Source organism: Plectropomus leopardus, chromosome 10, assembly GCF_026936395.1.
Source record: "Plectropomus leopardus strain MGB_pleo_1.0 chromosome 10, ASM2693639v1, whole genome shotgun sequence".
NCBI lineage: Eukaryota > Metazoa > Chordata > Actinopteri > Perciformes > Serranidae > Plectropomus > Plectropomus leopardus.
The window spans coordinates 10,778,680-10,800,440 of NC_142185.1; the positions used below are offsets into that span (position 1 = coordinate 10,778,680).

General features: G+C 40.0%; 1 protein-coding gene across 3 annotated transcripts in view; it reads right to left on the minus strand.

Annotated features, from left to right (window-relative positions):
* The window catches only part of pard3bb (par-3 family cell polarity regulator beta b), a 258,510-nt gene that overhangs the window by 147,955 nt on the left and 88,794 nt on the right, over positions 1 to 21,761 (minus strand). For all 3 annotated transcript variants that reach the window (XM_088083032.1, XM_088083030.1, XM_042494371.2), the window contains exons 12-13: positions 6,207 to 6,398; positions 4,435 to 4,593 (exon numbers count right to left, since the gene is read on the minus strand). In XM_088083032.1, the coding sequence (XP_087939158.1) occupies positions 4,435 to 4,593; positions 6,207 to 6,398 (351 nt within the window). The remainder of the gene's footprint in view (positions 1 to 4,434; positions 4,594 to 6,206; positions 6,399 to 21,761) is intronic.

The following is a 21,761-nucleotide window of genomic DNA, read 5'->3' on the forward strand; positions in this document are numbered from 1 at the left end:
TTGAGTGATGAAGGCTTTGTCTATTCAAACACAACCAGATGTCAAGGAGATGGAATAAAAAGAAAAAGAGGGACACTTAACAGACAGGAGAGGATCAAGCTGTTTCCCATGGCCCACAGGGCTGTCACTGTCTTCAACAATGCTTCATGTGTGTGTGGCAGTGGCAGTCATACTGACACCTATCCCCTGGAGGAATGGCCCTCTTAAGGCCCTGTAATAATGTGTTGATGTGTCTCATTGTGTGTGTATTATTTCTTTCAGAATTTAATTTGCATTTATTTGTCTTCTGTGTTTTTAGAAAACTGTATGTATTCATTTACATTTATACATATGTATGCCATTTTGGCTGTGTGGTTCAGTGTACGCAGTGTTTCTGTGTGTCGGTATAGGCCTCAACTTAACTAACAAAGAAGACATAATAGCACTGTGTGTGTAATGAATCATTCTTTTCATCTTCCTCTTGACCTCCCACCCCCACTGAGCACCAGTTCCTGCCCCTTTGCTAAGCTTCTCTCCAGTTCCAGTCCCGGACACATCACTCCTCAGTGTGTTAGAGGTCCGGTGGACCCCCTCCCCTCACTGGCTCTCTCCCAGCACACATCCCATTAGCTGGTGTCATAGTGCAATCAGATTACTCTTGAAAAACAAATTTGTCTTCAGACAGCAAAAAGTGACTACTGAAGTATAAAAACATTGTTTTAGATACAGTCAAACATTTTAAGAACATTTCTGCAATACATTACCCCAAATCTGTTTTGTTTTTTTCCTTTTAATTTTTTCTAGGAACAAGGCTGCAGCTAAGCTTCAGCTGAATGCCTTAAATAAATTAAATTTATCATATTTTTTCTATGTCAACCTGTATTAGCACAGTTTCAAGCTAGACACTCAAGATTAGTGTCACCACTTCAGTATCTTGCCAAATGTCTCTCGTTCTGTTCCTGGGTTGTGACGTTGAATAATGACAAAAAAAAGTGTTAATTTCGAACATGATGATGTTACAGCAAAGTTGACCTTTGACATTTCCAGTATAAAATATCAGCACTCAATCATTACTTCTTATTGGACATTTATGTGAAACATGTTATAATTAGTATATGAATTCTTGAGTTATAGCCAAAAACCTGTTTCGTTAAGTCACAGTGACCTTGAGCTTTGACCCTCGACCACCACATTCTAATCAGTTTGTTCTTGAGTCCAAGTGGACGTTTATGCCAAGTTTGAGGAAACTCCCCTAAGGCCTACTTGAGATATCAAGCTTACGAGAATGAGAGGGACACAAGGTCAAATTGTACTTGACCTTTGACCACCAAATTCTAGTCAGTTTATTGTTGAGTCTAAGTTGACCTTTGCGCCAAATTTAAAGAAATTCCCACAAGGTGTTCTTGAGATAATGTGTGCACAACAATGGGACACACGAAAGGATGGACAACCCGAAAATGGAATGCCTCTAGCAACGGCTGAAGCCTGCACGGAAGCATAATAAACTAAAAATGATCATTCATTAGCTGTAACCGCTTATCCTCCTAAGGGTCGCGGGGGTGCTGGAGCCTATCCCAGGTGACACTGGGTGAAAGGCGAGGTACATCCTGGACAGGACGCCAGACAATCGCAGGACTGATACATAGAGACAGACAACCATTCACACCTATGGCCAGTTCAGAGTAACCAATTAACCTGCACTGCATGTCTTTGGAATGTTGAAGGAAGCCGGAGAACCTGGAGAAAAGCCACGCTAACATGGGGAAAACATGCAAACTCTGCACAGAAGGGTCCCCCACCCAAGGTCTGTAGCCTGTCTCAACCCGGTTCAAACCTGGGACCCTCTTGCTGTTTGGCGACGATGCTAACATTTGCACCACTGTGCTTCCAAAATAAAAACTCAGGATAAAGTAAAATAGTAAAAGGCATATACTATGATTTTAAAATACTGGAGAACAATCTGCAATAATGTAAAACAGACAGGAAAAGCATTACATTTGCAAGATTTAATTTGTATCAAAGTTAGAAGTTGAGATATTGTGAGAACCAGAGCACCGATGTGGAAGAGAAGCTTCAGATTATGTCCGTGAAACCTGTGCGGAGCCATACTTATTTAGCTTGGAGAGCAAGGCTGTTTGGACAGTTACTGAATGAGAAGAGCAGCTGCATAAAGTGAGAGATTAGAGCAAGCTGGCTGGAGATGAATACAGTGAGAAGAACTGCGTGAGAGAAAGAGCAAAGGACGTGGAGAAGAAAAAAAGATCAGAGGATGGAAAAAAAAGTAGAGTGGTCCACTTTTGAAACGTTTAAAAGCATCAATACTGAAGCCCAAAAAGGCTTTTAAGGTACAGTCTCTTATCTATCTGCCTTTATCTTTCTCTCTTTTTATCCTTTCTTTTCCACTCTTAAGAGAAATAGGGAAGCATCTTTGATGTTGCTAACAGTGTTCAGCATCAAGCTATTGACAGGGGATGCCCTGAGCCCGACCAACCCAAGCGCACCACTACACACACACACACACATACACGCACGCACGCACGCACGCACGCACGCACGCACGCACGCACGCACGCACGCACGCACACACACACACACACACACACACACACACGTCCAGTATTATTAGGCACACTTACTTAAAGCGAACACAGCCTTGCAATAAATCCTGCTTCATGATTATAATAATAAGAGTCAGTTTTTACAGAGGTGATGAGAATGAATTTTGAAGTCTGTAATTCGTGGTGCTATTTAACTGTTTGAAGTGTGAGGTACTGCTAAGAGTTTAACATTCATGTCAATGAGGGAGGACTGCAATGAATTTCTACAAACCTAAATACTGAAACTTTTGTTATGCACATTTGCCTGTGTTTTCATCCAGCTATCTGAGTGCTAGTGGTGTGAGCGTATCAAGCAGGGTGTATTTTGTACTGTATGTAGCTATTTTCCCACTATCAGCCGAGCATGTAAAGGGCCATTCACACTTGAGCCAACATCCCTGCTTTGTGTGTGCACATTCTACAGAGCTGTGTAAAAAGGCATCAGCTGAAAAGCAGCCAAGGTGAAAGGCATCTTTTTTTTCACACAGAAAGAAAAGAGATACAGCTGAGTGAAGAACATTTACACACACGCACAAAGAAACACACACAAACACACAAAATCTGAATAGCTAAAGTGTAAATGCTCTTTTGCTGCTGCTGGTAAGGGCAGGGAGACTAGTGTCAAGTATGCAGAAAATGGATAGAAGGGCTAAAAAGTCAGAGGCAGGAGATCGCAATGAAAAAAAGAAGATGATTTAGTCAGTAAGAGCCAAAAACAGGGGATAGAAGATACAGAGTGAAGATAAAAGAGGTATGCATGTTTGTTTTCATCTTAGTAAAGTGACAGAGGCACGCATGTTCTCTCACTCTCACAGCAGGGGTCCTAACCTAGATTCTTGCTTTCTGACAATAAAAAGAGACATTTAACTCTATTATGAATGCACTTAATGCAGTAAGTGTTTCACCTTTATGTGTCCATTAAAACTGTTACAATCGCACATTTTTGAAATGCTCTTTGTCATTATCATAATATTCAGGTCCATGTAATTTAACATATTAACACCTGAGCACATCAGTCGCTTCAGACTTTATGAGTAAACATTAACATATGAAATAGACTTTTTTTCACAGAATTTTAAGAAGTCCACAGTGGTGAATATCGGTTCACAAATTTAAAATGACCAAAATGCACAATTTCCCAGAAATATCTTAAAGTGGACTGAGTGATTTTTGGAAAGCTGTCAGGTTGTTCTTGTATCTCACTGATGGTAGTGTGTGCGTTGTTTGTTGCCTGTCTTTTTCCCCCAAAATTAGGGCATGTACACATCTTTTTTTGAACACTGAAAAACTCATTAAAAATAGACGACTGAATCATTTTCCATTGCCAGTAGACAAGAGATGTGTACATGGCTGTGCAGCAGATGAGTATGTCTTTCTGTGTGTTTTTTTACTGGTGTGTCCCGTTCGACATCAAGGACAGGCCGAAAAAAAAGAGTTAGTAAACAGTAGAAAGCAGCATGGAGGCCTGTTAAAATGTTACGGTGGTTACTTCTTGTCACATATTGCTCACTGATTCAGTCTGACATTAAACCCGGTGCAGAATAATTTTGACGATGGTTAATTGCTGCTTGAGCAGAGACAGACACTATTTTCTGGCGCCTCATCATTGCATCATGCTGGCAAAGGGGCTAAAATTAGTGCATCCACCTGGCTGTTGTATTTTCATCACTGCTGACAGAAGCCGATCCAAGTTGGAGTCGATAAATACCCGTAACTACTGCAAAGTCATTTGACCCGAAGTGAATGACGGCTATAATTTTGCCCCCTAAATAAAAAAGTCAGACATGGCAATGATTTTATGTGCAGTGGGAAAGGGGCTCCAATGTGTAATTGTGTGTGAGTGTGTCTGTGTGTGTACCTTCATAGCCCTCAGCACGACTAGTTGGATTGTCCCTCTGACATTTCCCTCCTGTGACATAGAGCGGCGGAGCGTCTCCATGGCCACATGATTGGAGCGTCCCAAAAGTGATTCTCCGTTTACTGCTACCAACTGGTCATTGACTCGCAGACGACCATCCTGTAAAACACACACAGCAGTTGTATTAAAGAATTGTGTGTACATCAGTGTGCTGGATTGCATGTTAACAGGTCTCTGCAAAAAATGTATATGGTTAAAACATCGTGTAACCCTGAGTACATGCATGTGTATGTATGTACTTCATTCATGTTTCTTTATGCTATTTGCCTTTTTTGTTACAATAGGGGGACAAATGACAAATGTCCATGATGGGACTAATCACTGAGCTGTTGATAGAGAGGTGATGTATATCGATGCGGCAACCTCTGGGCAGAAAAATTAAGCAAAAGCTGAGGTGCCGAAAACTGCAGTTACTTGTATGGCCACTTATACGGCCCCAAAACAGAGTTAATCCCCATAGACCCCCATGTTAAAATGCCCAACTTTACAGCAAGAATAAACATGTTTACAGTCTGGTACAAAAAAACTGTTTCTGCGATCCACAGCTAATTTTAACATTCATGACAACTGCACGGGAGGTACATTTATATTTACATTTCATTAAGGCCCAAAGTTAAACATATTCAAGAGCAGGGCTGCTTGAGTGGCTAGCTGTCTGCACGGTGTCACCACAGTCTATGAGTCAGATCCACCCCTCACATCCCCACAGCTCCAACTGCTCACCCAAATATGGTCACTTCTAGCTCTGAAAAACCCTGAGATGGTGAAAGCGGAAATGCTGAACTCAAGGCTTTAAAGTGGCAGTCTATAATATATAAAGCTTCTATGAAAAATGTCATGTGTGTTTCCCCTGTTAAAGGGATTTTTGGGGGGAGTTTTTCTTTATCGGCTGTGAGGGTCTAAGGGCAGAGACATGTTGTATACAGTAAAGCCCTCTAAGGCAAATTGTCATTTGTGATACTGGGCTTTATAAATAAAACTGACTTGACACCGACTGACATACACACGTAGCCCTCACTGAGCATTCTTTCTGAAGTCAAACTAGAATAAATCCAGAATACCAAAAACTTAAGGGGTACTAAATCCCATATACACATTTTCCCGCACGCACGCACACACGCCAATAGAGACCATCTGTCTGACTTCCTGGGTGTGTCATTTACAACACGTCTACAGCAGACCTGTGTCTATCTATCCATTTGTCTCTACTAAATGTTGCTGCTGTACGTGTGTGGGTCTGTGTGCATGTGTCTGCCTGTCTGTCTGCCTGCCTGTCTGCCTGTCTGTCTGTCTGTCTGTCTGCCTGCCTGCCTGCCTGCCTGCCTGTCTGTCTGTCTGTCTGTCTGTCTGTCTTTCTGCTGTCTATGACAAGTATGTCCTGGTGACTAAGAGGTCAGAGGTTAACAGCACATGGCAGCAGAAATGTAGAAACAGCTGAGGTGGCTACAACACCCCCCAGACTGTCTGCTTTGTATCACGTTCTGATGTTATTTGTCATTTTCCATACTGCTTCATTTTCTCTTCATTGAAGAGGTGAACTCTCTTTGACTCTCCTCTGACACTCTATTCACTCAGGAGAATGTTATGTCTCTACCGCATAGAGCGCTAACTTCATGTGCAGCTTTCATTTCTTTCCAAATTTCCACAAATAATTTATTTTCTCAAACAAACTTTGTCTTTAATTTGCTCATTTGGGTATGTATGAAAATCACCTTGTATGCGGCCCCTCCATGTATAATGGATTTGATGAAGATGCCCAGGTCCTCTCCCGTCTCCCTGGACTTGTTTCCTTTGAGGCTGATGCCCAGGCCTGCCGAGCCGGTGTCGTTAAGGGGCACTTCGAACATGAGCTGCTCCTTCCCGCTCTCCGCAACAAAGCCCGTCACGCGGGACATCTCTTCCTTCTGGGAGTGAGAGCAAGAGAGTAATGGAGGTAGAAGGGAAAGAGACATCGATGAGGAATAGAGAAGGATGGGAACAGGGTGAGGTTGAGGAGACAGAGGTCAGCTCATTGGGCTTGAATAGTCTCCAAAGGCCAAACTAAAAGCTTTTCCATTTGAGAGAAAACCATCACAAGGAGCTTTTCAGCTAAATTTCTCTATGAGTGAAAAATTGCGGCCAGAGTCTATTTTCAATGGAGGAAGAAAAAAGCCATTTGGACTGCCTGCTTTTATACACACATTTTTTTTCTACGTCTTTCAGTTCGGCAATATCAATAAAATGACCTGTGCATTTTCAAGAGGTAATTGGCGAATACGGCAAACACAGAGAGACACAAAAGTAGCGAGAGCAGAGGAAGTACGGAGAGGAAAGAAAGATTGTACAGCGGACAGAGGAACAACTGTTACTGTGTAGATAAAAATGACTATTATAGACCCAGAAAGATGGTGAAAAACAAAATATTATCAACAAGAAGGTATGGCAGTAATGATTCAGTGTGAGACAGAGTTAGAGGAAAAATATCAGAAACAAAGAAGTGAATCCCACCAGATGAAAGCGTGTGTTTGAAGCCTGCGATCGCTCAGTAGGAGAGAGGTAGCACTGTTACACTACATATGGATTACACTTTTTAAAAAGGCATGGCAAGTAAACAGCATTCATTAAAAGACACATTTCCAATTCCAAATACTCCACAAACACACATAAATGCTTTGTTGTGTTACCTTCAATTTTAACAGTAAAAAGCCAGTTTGGTCTCTATATCAAAAAATATTACTGAGTCTCACTACTATATCAAGTAAACAAGCTTTACAGTTGATTGGAAAGAAAAGGATAAACAAAAATGAGCTAAGGATCTAAAAAGATTGCTGTTAACAAAGATTTACCATAGTTCAGTCATAGAGTGTATAAAATATATATAGTGGACATAACCACCATAATGTCACCTATTGGTTTTCTTGGTATTTTTTGTAGCCAGAATTGACTATATTTGGACCAGGGCTGGGGTAGATACACATTGCTACACCTCTATCCTGATTGGCAGGTTGCCATGGTATTGACTTGTCAAGCAGCCACACCCTAAAGCAGCAGCTCATAACTTTTTTCTTCTTAAGGACTCTAATTTGATAAGATTTTGCTTCAGGACCTTCAATCTAAAAAGATTTTGGTAGGTACTATAGACTGTAAAAACAATAGGCTTAGCTACTGGGACATAACCCATTGGTTTGAGGACTCCCATTTTGAGGCCTTGAGTTAAAACTGTGGTCACTGTGGTCATTGCAATCTTAGTTATAGGAAATATAACCCTTAGTTACAGGTAACTTTAAGCATTAACAAAAATGTAAACCGGTAAGTAACTCAAATAAACTAATTTTTGGGTCAGGACTGGACCCCAGATCCTTGGTTGGGGACCACTGCCTGAGGCATTCCCTGCTCTAACATCTTTTTTACTTTACATGGAATCTTAATTTACAAAAGGAACATCATGTTGTATTGAGTAAGATTTAAAACTAGTGACTGAGACCATACATTCATTAGAAAAATGTTAGAGGTAATAAATCAAGTAGAAGTATGATCTTTTTCTGACAGTCTGCTATACTAATTTATTTTTGAAACCACTGGAGTCGCCCCCTGCAGGCCATTAAAAAGAATGCAGGTTAAAGCACTTCCACATTGGTTTTACTTTTCATTTCAGGAGGCTTTGCCCATTTCTTTTATCATCTATGAGTTCTACCTTATAACCAGACAGAAATTTAAAATTAGATTTGTGAACATCAATCTTGATTTATGAAAATTCCATATATACATAGTACAGGAGAGTGTGTGGAAGGCACTGAATACAGGAATGAGACTAAATTGTTCTAAAAATGTGCAGCATATTTGTCTGTTCTGATAACTACTAGACTGGGCTGCATACTGTAGCATCCATAGGTGTTTCCTACTGAATATCCCATACTGGATGACATATTTGAAGCTTAGAACAGAACTTTAGACAGACAGAAAAAGAGTATAGACTATGACTCTATAAAGCTAAAGCATGAGTTGTGTGTTTGTAGCTTGAATATATTAGTGAATATATTTGCTGTATTTTCATGGTTGCATTTTGTGTTCGTCCTTGCGATGACAACTCTGTCTATGAGTGTCTATATGTTTATGCACATTACTGTGTGTACGGATGTGTGTTTGCCAGAAACAACTGAATGTACTTATGGTAGAGAGTCCATGTCTATGTGCAGGTGCCGAGCTTTAGTCTGTCGTTCTATGTATATGCATGAATTCAGTCTGTATGAGTGTGTGAGTGTGTGAGTGTGTGCATGTGTGTGTTTGCATGGGTCAGCAGTGTCAGGTTTAGACAGTGTTTGTCTGTGGGGATTGTAGGTTTAACAGCGCTAAGCCGACACAAAGTCCTCTACTCTGCAGAAAACTGTTTTCCCTGCTGGAAAAACTCCCCCCATCAGACTGACTGTCCAGACCTGATAGGAAGCTCCACGACCTTGGAAAGAACTTTAAAACACCCAAAAGAGAAATGTTAGCTACTTCCTGCGCATAATTACACTGAGAATTTGTTAGTCTCTGAGATTCTGTCCGAAGTAATGTTCATGATTTAGCAACTTCTCAGTTTTTCCCCGTCCCAGCTGTATTCTTTATTTATCTGATTGAACTTTTGTTAATTTATGATTTCTTTTTCTTGCACTCAGCACGGGACAGAAACCAACGTCAGAATGAATTAATAGCCGAGAACGGGTGCTGTTACACTGCAGAAAAGTTTGAAGCAGCAGTTCTCAGCTTGGGGGTCAGGACCACCCACAGGGCTGAGAGATGTTTTATGGAATCTGACAAAATATGCAAATGTATGTAAAGTTGGTTATCTGGGTGATGAATTCAATTTGCCTGTAAAACAATGAAAAAGAACAGCTTCTTGGCTTCCTCCAATAATTTAGCAGACAAACAAACAGCCTGTGAGAAAGTCAGGAAAAAAATGGTGTCAAACCTGGCTTTTCTGAGGATTTTTACAACCAAGTAGATACAGATAGACAGTGCTTCTATACAGTGTCTGAATTACAAAAAAAACTCAAATAAACAATTCTTTTTTTTACTTACTCAATTGCTTTAAAACACGCACACAAAATACTGGACAAGGGGACAAACAAATTTGTAAGTGCACACTGCAATTCCACGCAACAATTCTATTATCTCAGCCTTATTGCTATGATAGGTGGTTACATCTGCACGTAATAACTAAATAATAAACAAAGGCGTGCATGTGTGTGTTTTCTGTTTGCTGCCATAAAAAAGATGTTTGTATCTTTTGCTACGTGAAATCCATCCAGTTATAGAAAAAAAGCTATTTGCATAGATGAACCTCCTCATGCCGGTCGTTTAACATTTAAATGGGTTGCCACAATGATGGATCAACAGGAGGACGCTCTATTAAAAAAGACAGCTCGGTGTCTGTCGGTGTGTGAGGATGAGTCCGTGTGTCATTTTGTTATACTGAGCCAGAGAAATGTGTGTAGGAAAAAGATGGAACGACACATTATGTTAAAATGAGCAACAGACGAAAATGTCCTAAACTCACCCATAAAGGCCAGATGAACTGCAAGGCAGAGAAATGGAGAAAGATTAAAAAAAAAGATAAAACAAAGGAGATAGGAAGAATGATCATAATTTTATCAGTTGTGTGAGCAATATCGAGGGTATATTTTAATACTTCTCAGCTATAAACTTTATCATATGTGTGTAAGGACACCTGCGCTCAGCAACATGGTCTTTTAATGAGAGCTCCTCGCAGATGCCCTTCTACCCAGCCATGCAGAAAAACTCTGTGTGTGTATGTGTGCGTGGAAAGCCCCATGCTGTGGAAATGACTGCCCAAGGATCCATTTTACAAGGCCAAACAACAGTAGCTGCTGTGCTTAAATGTGGCAGTAGGTGTGATAACACACTCACACGCCGACACACAGATGGCAGAGGTAAGTACTCCCAGGGACAAAACCTGACATTATGGGCTATGCTTTTGACTTATGAAAATAACTGTCCCATCACTGACCACTCAAGATGGGCCCCAGTTGTCCAATCCCCCACACCTTCCTCGCCCACTGTCCCCTAATGGTCAGTGTAAAGTCTGTAGCTAGAGACCTTCAGACCAAAGTCTTGAGCATTTACAGCCCTACACAGAAAGAAAGAAGATGAGATGCACAAAGAGAGAGAGAGAGAGAGAGAGAGAGAGAGAGAGAGAGAGAGAGAGAGAGAGAGAGAGAGAGAGAGAGAGAGAGAGGCGCCACACACAGTGATATTTAGGGCTAACATACAGGTCATTGGGGGAAGCAATACAGTATGGGTGACCGGAGTGTATGTCTAGGGAACCATAAGAGCTTTCTTTAAGAAAAGGAAGTGGTTGAGCACTTAAAACGCCAGTCTGTATTTCAGGGTCTGCTCTTAACTGGTTCAGTTCTTACATTTTAAAGAGGAGGTATATTATTTCTTTTGGCAGCTCATCCATTCTAAATGTTTCTTTGGGGGGGTTCTACAGGGTTCAAGTTTAGGTCCACTTCTTTTCTGTCTGTACATGCTACCATTGTGGCAAATCACTCAATCTCGTAACATCTCTTCTCACTATATGCAGATGACACTCAGATCAACCTCCTCCTCAATTTCCATAATCAGTTTGACTTTATTACAAAACTGTCTCCAAGACATTCACAGCGTTAATACAGACAAGGGCAAGTCAAATTTCAAGGGCTTTTAAAGTAATTACTGAAGCCTTCATTTTTTTTCAAGGATGAAATTGTTTTCCTCACAACCATCTGTTGCATGAAAACTATGTTAATTTGAAAATGTAGCAAACAAGCTACCAAGGCTTAAATTCCATGCATTAATTATTAACCGCTGCTTATTAATTTCTGAATTACAGCTGAACTGTACTGACGGTGCGCCAGTGCTTTGCAGGCTATTTAACCTTCCTGGTGCTATTTACTATTGTTTACCATAAATTTAAACAATTACCTACCTGTCTATAAATTGTTCCATGCTCTTGCCCCTACATATATCTCAGAGCTTCTCTACTTAGAGCACCACCAGACTGCTCAGATCCACCCACTGTTGATTTTGTGGCTTCTCGGCTCTGTAATTGTCTGCCAGAGACCATTTTGTTTTAACTTGTTTTTACTTTTACTTTGTTTTTACTTTTGTTTTTGTTTGAGTCATAATACGCACTTAATGTGTGCACATATAAGTCTGTCTTTGTTAAAAACTTATTTTGCTATTCAAAGTGCTATATAAATGAGATAAACTTGAAAATCTGAAACTTGACATGTTTCCTACAGGAGCCATCTGTAAAGAGGGATAAAGATACAGTGCTGTATAATCTGACTTGTTGATGTCTACAGTCATTTGTAGTTTAACAAGTGCAGCACTAATGGAGTCAGTGTACAGTCTCCCCTGGAGCTGCATATTGAGGTCTATGCATGCAGGCCAAGTCAGCCTGCAAGACCTGTGAAACCCACAGCAGATGTTGGCGTTGCAGGGTTCGTTTTCCAAGGCTACAAGTGGTCATGGGCAGTCATGTTGTAAGAAGGGGTCATGGTGCGCGCTGGGCAGCCTTCTGTTCATGTGCCGAAGCTCCCCGCACGAACACTGAATCGCATCTTGGCAACAGTTTGTGAATCAAAGCTGTTGTCTTTGAGGGAATCTTTTCCTGAGAACGTCAGTCTGGACTCAAATAATTTGATGAAATTTGACTGGAATTGGTGAGTGGGTGTGGTAACAGTAGCTTGTGGAAAAAATAAGCAGGTAGTCTCTATAATCAGACTTATGTAAATCTCTACTTGGAAAAAATGTTCTGACGAGTGTGATATTGACAGAAGTGTTATCCTGTTTACCATCCACCCTGAATTCTTCATTCTACACAAGTAACATTTCATTTTGTGGGTCTATAGTCAAAATACATACATGATTTGTATTTCTTTTGTATTCTGGTTTTATGAGCTGTCAGTGAGGGAAAATAGTAGCCTCAGTAATATAGTATAAGCCTGCTCCAAGATCATCGCTGTCCAGCTGACAGACTTGAGCTCCCTCAGGAACACACAAGTTGTCCAGAAGGCTAAGGGAATTATTAGGCAGTCTGACCATATTCTCTCTTGTGAATTCTCTTTGATGCCCTCTGGACGGCACTATCTTGCCCCTCTAAGCAAAACTAACAGATATTTGAATTCTTTTATTCCTTCCGCCATCAGACTTTTAAATACTGCTGGCAGTAACTGATGGTCATAAGGGTCAGTGAGGTAAACCTGGGGAGCAGCATGTTTTATGTATTTATTTTATTTTATTCTTGTCACTATATGTGTAGGGTCGCTTTATGGCTGGGTATTTTGCCCATGTAGTGATCTGTGTGTTGTTGCTGCTATGCTCAGGTTGTTATCTGTTAATCTCTTGCACTGACATGGCTATGTTTGAATGCTGCTGTTGACTGTGTGTGTTTATACTGTCTTTACTGTTTTATGCAATTGGTCGACTGTAAAGAGAATTGCCCTTTTGGGATACATAAAGTTGTCGCTATCTCTATCTCACAAAGCCATGGCAACCTCATGTCTTTGATCTTTTGTTCAAATCATGCATTTGTGCCAGTGGGAAAAAACCCCCAAAAAAAACGTATCTGTCTGCTTTGCTCATGTCAGCCTGTGCTAATATTTACACATCTGCCTTTTTGCACATTGTTTTTTTGTACTAATGAAACAAAAAAGATACAACAGGTTAATTAGTGAGCTACAAAGGTGCTGTAGATGGACTTTGTTCCATTTAGAGCCAGGCTAACTGTTTCTCCATTTAGATGATGACATCATATTTAGCTTATAGACACGAGAGTGGTATCCATCTTCTCATCTAACTCTTGATTAGAAAATGACAAAAGCATATTTCCCAAAGTGTCAAACTCTGTTTTGAAACTGATTTTAGGAGATTCCAATATTTCCATTTTATACCAACAAAACCTTTGCTTTGTTGGTAAGAGTAAGAACAACATTTTGCTCTGACAATACTGATGCTCCTCCCCGCTGGCTTGAACCCACAACTGATGTGTGAACAACTCTGTGTGTGTGTGTGTGTGTGCGTGTGTGTGTGTGTGTGTTTGTGTGTGACACTTGTGTGCTGAGGGCTTTAACACACAGCAGCGACTTTAGATGATAAACCTTCAATAAACAGCGGAGAGATGTGAGATGAGACAGAGAGCCGGAGAGAGAGAACAGAGACATGATACCCTTCTCGGCTGCTCTCCACTGGGATGATGGCAGCTCCTGCAGAGACACCAAGCTGCCAAGGAGTTTCTGTGTGTGTGTGTGTGTGTGTGTGTGTGTGTGTACATACACGGGTCTCTGAGGGTGTAACAGATGGGGGATCTACTGTAGTGATTCTGTGAGGTCACATTGGTGACGATATCAGTGAGATGTAACGCACACACAAACACACACCACACACAGAAATAGACAACAGACTGCAAAGAAGTGCACAGACTCTCTCTCTCTCTCTCTCTCTCTCTCTCTCTCTCTCTCTCTCTCTCTCACACCCAACACACACACATGCACACACACTTTGGCTGCAGCGGTGATGGATGAGGGACAATCAGAAAGAAGAAACTGTTCAATAAAGTTGTCTTGTTTTGAATGTGCTCTGTCACCAGCTGCCAACTGTTTACGGACTTAATATGACAGTGTGTGTGTGAGGAGCATCTGGCACTAAGGAGAATGTTTCCTGTTGTGGAAAAAAAGCGGAAAAAAAAGAAAAGGAAAAGGACAGACAGAAGAGGGTCTTGCAGCTCATCACATGCTGGATGCCAGAAGCAGAGCTACACAAATAGCTTAATGGAATAACACTTAAACCTTTCATTCACTCTGCTGTATTAGTAGCCAAAGTGTGTTTGTGAATGGTTTATATTCATATCCTCTTCTGTTAGCTTTTTTAATTATTTATGTTTTTGTGTTAAATGCAAGGTACATGGTGATGAAATCCCCACTAAGCCTTAGCTATTTTCTGATATCATTAGTTTCTTCATGTGTTTTGTTAATCTATAAATTAGTCCTAACTTGACGCCTCCAACCTCTAACCTCTTTATGTCACTTTATGTTATTAACTTCACAGTGCAGAAGGATGAATGTGCAGAGTCACTTGAAGGCTGTTTTCACATTTATCTGCTGAAGAGGGAAGTTTCTCTGCGCTCACCCCAAATCTCAGTTTAATAAGTGTCCGCACAAGCAGGATTTTGTGACATCAGCCGAGCGCGATTTACCTTGCAACCAAGTCTGATATTAAAATTGCAAGCCTCCTGTGCACATACACTGAGAATGGACTTTTCACTGAAGCAGAAGACATCTTGAATCCAGCAGATCAAACTTTTCAAACAAACAGAATAATCCCCTCACAGTTGAATGCCTAAAACATGGATGCTTCACACACATCTTCATCCATCCAGCAGCACACACGGTATTTACAGTCAGCACAGTTTCAAGGTGGACACCAAAATTAGTGTCACCAATTTAGTATCTGGCCAAATGTCTCCCCTTCTGTTCCTGAGTTTTGGTGTTTAATAATGGCCAGAAAAGTTTTTTGCAGAACATTATGATGTCACCATAAAAGCGGTGGTTGAACTTTTGGGTATAAACTGTCATCACATCATTATCATATGCTGGGAAAGATTTGTGTGATATTTTGTCAAAATTAGTGAAAGAATTTTATTAGCAAAAACATGATTTCTGAGGTCACAGAACTTTTGACTGACTTTTGTCTCTCAACCATCAAATTCTAATCATTTCATCCTTGAGTCAAAGTGGACACTGGTGCCAAATTTGAGGAAACTTCCTGCCGTGCTGCCTCTGGCTACAGCTATCACTGGCCCAAATTGATGAAAAATATGGATATATATTATATAATAACTTGGATTTTTCAGTGAGGGAAAAGAAGTAAGTGCCCCTCTAAGAATTTGTAAGCAGTTTACTGAAAAACTAACCTGACTCGCCATACCTCTTAAAACATATCTGGAGGGGATCTTCAAATTAAACATGTTGCTGTTTCTCTAAAATTGTCGGGCAAAAGCACAGTTAACAACTGTGTACAGTTGATGCTTAGTTACATATTTCTTGTATGGTAGATTCTTCACTTTTACACAGTATAAGATTTATCAATAATAATTTGCTTATTTCATTCATTGTTGGTGTTGTGACATTTGCACAGTTACAACAGAGAGTGAAGTATATAGGACCCCCTGGAAGAACAGGACAATGTGAGGGAGAGGGGAGGACGAGAGGTGTGAAATGTCTGGAAGCAGAAAAGAGCATCTTTGTTTCAAACATTAGTTTCAAGGCACTAGCCAACTCAGCAGGCGTATGCTTGTTCGTGTGTGAAGAAAATGACTGAAAAACTGTCTTTTTATGTTGCATGTGTGAGTGATTGTGTGTATGTGTACACAAAATGCCTTCACAGAGAGCCAACACAGCAGGTGGATGTATACTTGTTATATTGTGGAATTTGTCTGAATATGACTGTATGTCACAGAAAGTCTTTGTGACTTTGAGTAACTGTGTGTGCTGCGTGTGTGTGTGTGTGTGTGTGTGTGTGTGTGTGTGTTTCTAAGTGTGTAGAGGTGGTGTAATGTCTTTGTTCTACAGCGAGCACAGACATTAGCAGACAACACCAGATGGTGGGCTAAAATGAGACAACGGAAGAGGGGGAGGAGAAGATAGACAAGATCCTTCCATCATTTCATCATCATCCTTCTTCTGTTTCCTCTCCGTTAACACCAACAAGCTGGCACAAAACCTTCACATCAAATCATTAAAAACAAACAAAAAAATCCCAAAAACTGTAGCCATAATACTGTTTAAAGTCTGCTGGAATGTTGTACAAAATAGCTGAGCATTGTGTTTTATAAAAAACAAAAGTGTCGAATAGACACAATTTTGGCTTTTACTTATGATTATGAAGTAAATGTTGATTGTACAATGTAACGGCTACAGAATAATGACACCATCTGTGTTCAGAGCATCCCTATAAGTTTGTCACTTTCAGTATACAATTCTGCCTGCTGCCACATATGATCTCCCGGGAAAATGAAGGCTCAATTTACGACACGGAGAAAGTGCGTCAACCATTGCACAACCAAAACAGGAAGAGGATAGCGCTTCTGTTTTCCCTGGTTAGTTATGTATAGCTATCCCCAATTACCAAAGAGTATCAATGTACGTTCTTTACAGTTATTATCTGCAGTTACAGAAATGGTGACTGGCTTAACAAGCAGAGTAACCGTGGAAAACAAAATGCAGTGGTCCTGTGCTGTTGGTAGTTGCTAGGCTCTGAGGAAACTGTACAACGATCTAGTTTTCTTTACCACAGCAGCAACAACAATTAGAAACGCCAGAGAGGACAGTTGTTTTAAGACTCTAGAGATATGATGACTGCTCAGAGCCATCCACATCTGCATCAATGCATCAACATCAACAGGAAAAACACAAAATAGTAAGACTCTTTTTCAGCTCTTGGCAGTGAGACAAAGCAAGGGTCGGCCTATATTGGTGTTTCAGGACCGATACCGATACCGATTAGTAGAATTAATGGGATTGATAACCAACATCTAGAACCCATATGCATTTACAATAAAAATGAAAATCTCGGTGTCAATATTTAGAATTTGAAATAAAACAAATTTGAACACAAAACTTTGTTTAAATGCCTTTTAGAAAATGTTTACTCAAAACTTAAACTTCCGGGTGCCTGGTGGCTCAGTGGATAGAGCAGGCAACCCCATGTTTAGAGGCTGTGTCCTCGCCCAAAGCGGCCGTGGGTTCGATTCCATCCTCGGCCCTCGGCTGCATTTCATCCTCTCTCTCTCTCCCCCTTTCACACTCGTGCTGTCCTCCTATCTATTAAAAGCAAAAACACCCTAAAAAAAAAACTTACATTTTCAATCATCATTTTACATCATACACCACAAGTTCCCAGCAACTTTAATTTTTATAAACTCAAGTGCAAATGTATCTAAATACACGATGAATAAATAAAAATAACTCCCTGAGGTTTTACAAAGTAAAAGTTCCCCCCATGCGGACACTTTCTTTGCACTTTTTAACTAATTAATTTTATCGGCGATCATTAAAATGAAACGCCTATACAGATAATCAGTAAAATGTCAAATACAGGCCCCAATAATCTGATAATCTGCCGACCCCTGGTATACAGCTGTTCTGTGGTACTTAAATAATATCTTTTCCAATGATGGAAATAGAGATGTGCAATGTTGTCCCCAGCAAACACTGACCAAAAGACTCCATCACAGCTTTGACCCTTTGTGACCTTTCTAGAAAATAACAAGGCAAAAATCCTTAAAGTGAGCACGTATGGATCTTCATTTGAAAACCCAGACGTGTCTGTATATGGCAATGAGAGGTTGAACACAAAATTGGCAGAGGTGTTTGGAAGTTTGTGAGAACACTGTTTATGTGAAACAGAAACCTGTACACTATGCCAGTTGGTGAGGCACAAAAATACGACCGGGCTTATGTTTGATTTTGAGGTGTGAGAATACAAACACGGTGTGAAATTCATTGCTCCCTGTTTTGAATACCGGCACTCTGTTGACCTCAGAAAGGTACTATGCCAAAAAACTACTACCAGCAGAAGAAGCTCAGCAATAACAGTGATCAGAGAGCATTTTCAACCACACATGCAGCTGCTTATGTGCTTCCCAGTATTCACTTGGAGTTACAGACAGATTCGATCTCGATCTTTTTCTTTTTTTAAAATACGAGCAAAAGCTTAAACATGTATAGGCATGTGACAACAGCGTTCGAGCTTTCCAAAATAACAACATATTTCTGAGCTCTCCCTTTTCTCCTCACCTCATACCTTGTTCAGTCATTCTCGACAGTTAGACACTCATTTTTCCCCTTCCCATTGATTTGATTCTTTACTTGGCTGCAAGAGTTGAAGCAAGGTAACCACGGAGAAACACTCTCACCACTTAAACAGCTGGTAATTGGTGAGTACCACTGTCCTGAAATCCCCTCTTCCACATACATACACACATAACACGTGTAAGTATTTCTATCAAGCACTGCGTTCACAGCTTCGCTCTGCAAGAACTGTAATTGCACTTGTTCTTCAAAACTATTGTGACTGCTGTAAAAGCACCAATCAGCCGTTAATTAGACAGAGGTGAATTCTGCATACTGTCTGTCAGGAAGGGGGGGGCAAGAGAGAGAGTCGAGGGGAGACAGAGGGAGAGGCAGACACAGAGCAAAGTCAGTTGATTGAAATACTTTATATAGGAAAAATGCAAAATGTTAGACAACAAAGACAATTTCTCTCCCTCTCACTCCCACACACCTAATTCACCCCTTTCCAACTAAACTGAATTATAGCAGTGGTGTGAATAAATGTATTATTTAATTTCCTTTTATTGAAAACCACCAAAAGCCAGAGTGGTTTCCTTCTTCCATTTCCTGTTTGTAGGCCCACATCTTCCTCAGTCTTTCCATCATTCTCATCATCCATCCAAAACCACACACATCGTCTGTTTAGAATGATGTGTTCAAGCTGAGCTGAGCGTGCTCATGAGAAACTGCCTCTTACCCACATTATTTATCAGTTCTCACACTTAACTGCAATAAAGAGTGAATTCATCTATTTTTCATACTCATTCTTCACTTCAGGGCGATGGGGCTGGAGCCTCGTCAGTCTTCCTTTCCGCCGATAAATCTCCTTTTTAAATCATTCAATCTGTCCTGGTCTGCCCCAATATAATTTGCATTCTCATTCATTCAAATTCAGCGACAATAGCAGAACTCTAATTCTTACATTCAAAGAGTGTATTGGGATTACCTTCAACTACACGAGTTTATTGCTGCCACACCAGAGGAAAAAAAAGTCTCAGCATCAAGAAATTACGTGAAAAGTTTCTTGTAACATGATTTTTTGTTGTGTTTGAACAAGATATTTTCATGTTATAAAAAATATATTTTCATGTTATTACATCATACAAACTTTTCCTGCAATAACAATACACTATTATTCTTGTCATAAGGTAAAATATTTCATGTTAAAGCATAGTATTTTATTGTTATAACAAAACGTTCAACATTATTACGTTATACATTTTTGTTTGAATGAAGAAATGTAGTGATATGGCTCATTTGCACAATTTGATTTGAAGTTCCACTTCTTGCTTGGGATGAAGATTTGAATTATTCTCTGTCAAAATCAGTCATGATCTTGTTATAACGTCCAAATACCTTGTTAAAAATTAAAAAAAAACAAAAAACATCTTGTTATTACAAAAAAAAATTCATGTTTTCACCTGATACTGATTTTTTTTTTGTAGCATGGCAGCAATATGCTTCCAACACCTCCTTACCATTAGTGAGGGAAGCCCGCCCAAACAGAACTTTATATCTGCACTAGGAGAAAATAAACCCCTGACTAAACATCATGAATTCACGATCACAGTCAATTAAATACAGATCTGCCAAAATTAAGTCTGACATTATGACACTGTAAATTAAAATAAGATTATTTCAGGACATAAATGTCCTGACAATGATCAAACTTCATGATGTTCTCACGAATAAACTGGACTAAGCCTCCTTGAATTCTATCTTTTTCTTCTTCATTTGCTGTGCAGTTGAAATCAAATAGATATTTTCTCTGATTTACATTTATCATTTATATATTGATGTGGGTGTTACAGTTACAACACTGCTTTTCTGCTGACAAAAAGTCATCAGCAATACAAATTACATTTTCACGCACACACACACACATAACCGCACACACACGGGACATACACAATAACAGGCACACATCCATAAACACACACAAACATCAGCAGTGTCCTTGAATCGTTGGTTGGTTTAAGCAGCCCTCCAGCTAGACATACAATTCAGAGGACAACACTTTACCTATGGGACACATTCTGGTGTGTAGTTTTCTATGCAGACAGACAATACTCAGACATTTATATTCCCGTGGTGAGCAAGTGTCTGCAAGTGAGTGATCGAGCATGTGTATGAATAATACTGGATCAAAGGGGGGCCTGTTTCCTGGCTGGGTGATGTCTTAGTGTATTACCCGTGTGGTCAAGTTCTCAAGGTCAAACAGTTGTAGTCAAGTTGGCAAGAATTAAAAACCACAAAAAGGGGAAAATTATTACTGTTTCACACTTAATATGTTTAGTTTGGCAATAGCTAACCTTTTTTGTTCACTGATTGGTGAAACTTTTTTTGATTAGTAAACCTGGCAATTCAAATTCGGTGTGCAGACTGTAAAGCCTGACAGAGAGCACTTGTAAAGGAGGTTATCTGCAGACTAAGGCACTGTTTGTTTGTGGTCTGAAAGCATTTTGGCACTGTAGATGTGATTTTAAATAGATTTCACAAGTTAACCAACAGTTTAATTTAGGAATGGATCTATTGCGCTTTACAGCGGTTCCTACAGAAGAAAGGGAGCATTAAACTTTGCAGGTTTTTGTGTGTGTGCGACCTATATATCATTCTGTGTCCCCCTCTCTAAATTCTGAGGTTTTGTGGGGTTTGTGAACGCAGCTAAAGCATAATTTTTTTGAGTTTTTTTTTTCCCTAAGTAGCAGTTTGTCAAGTTTGAGTTGCGGGTGGATAATTGATCTGTATATCCGATCAGAGCTGATCGGATCAATAGATGAGCGGAGAAGCTGTTGCTGTTGAGTAAAAGTAAACATTTAAACCAAGAAAAATGAATGTTGATGTTGTAGCCTCACTGTACCTGATGCTTGTGGGACAGTCTGTGCCCTGACTACACTCTGCGCTCAGAGAATGTGATGCAATGATAATCATTTGGTATATACATTCCAAAACCACTCCTAATGAACGGTCTAGCCCCCAAAATTAGAAAATCAAAATGCGGTGACAGATGTTCAGGGTCCTCACACATTTTCATGGACACTACATGGCTGCCATTTTTCAAACATATCAAATTCAAACTCTATTCAAACATAATTGCAGATAGGTGGCTTACATAAATCGAGAGACAGAGCGCAGGCAGAAAATGAAGAGAACGAACGGAGAACAAAAGGTCACACATCAGCCCATATTAGGTTAATGTTACATTAAGAACTTCAGAAAATAAATTTGCTGTAATGTTACATTTTAAGGAGAGTTTTCCACTACAGTTTACTGCAACAATTCCTTTACACATAACTAAATCCCATCGCTTTTCCAATTTTTAAAATATATTTTTTTACTAATGTCATGACTTTCCCAGGCCTGGAAAACAAGCTTGTGAAATTCTGTGACTTTTCCAGGTTTTCCCTGACC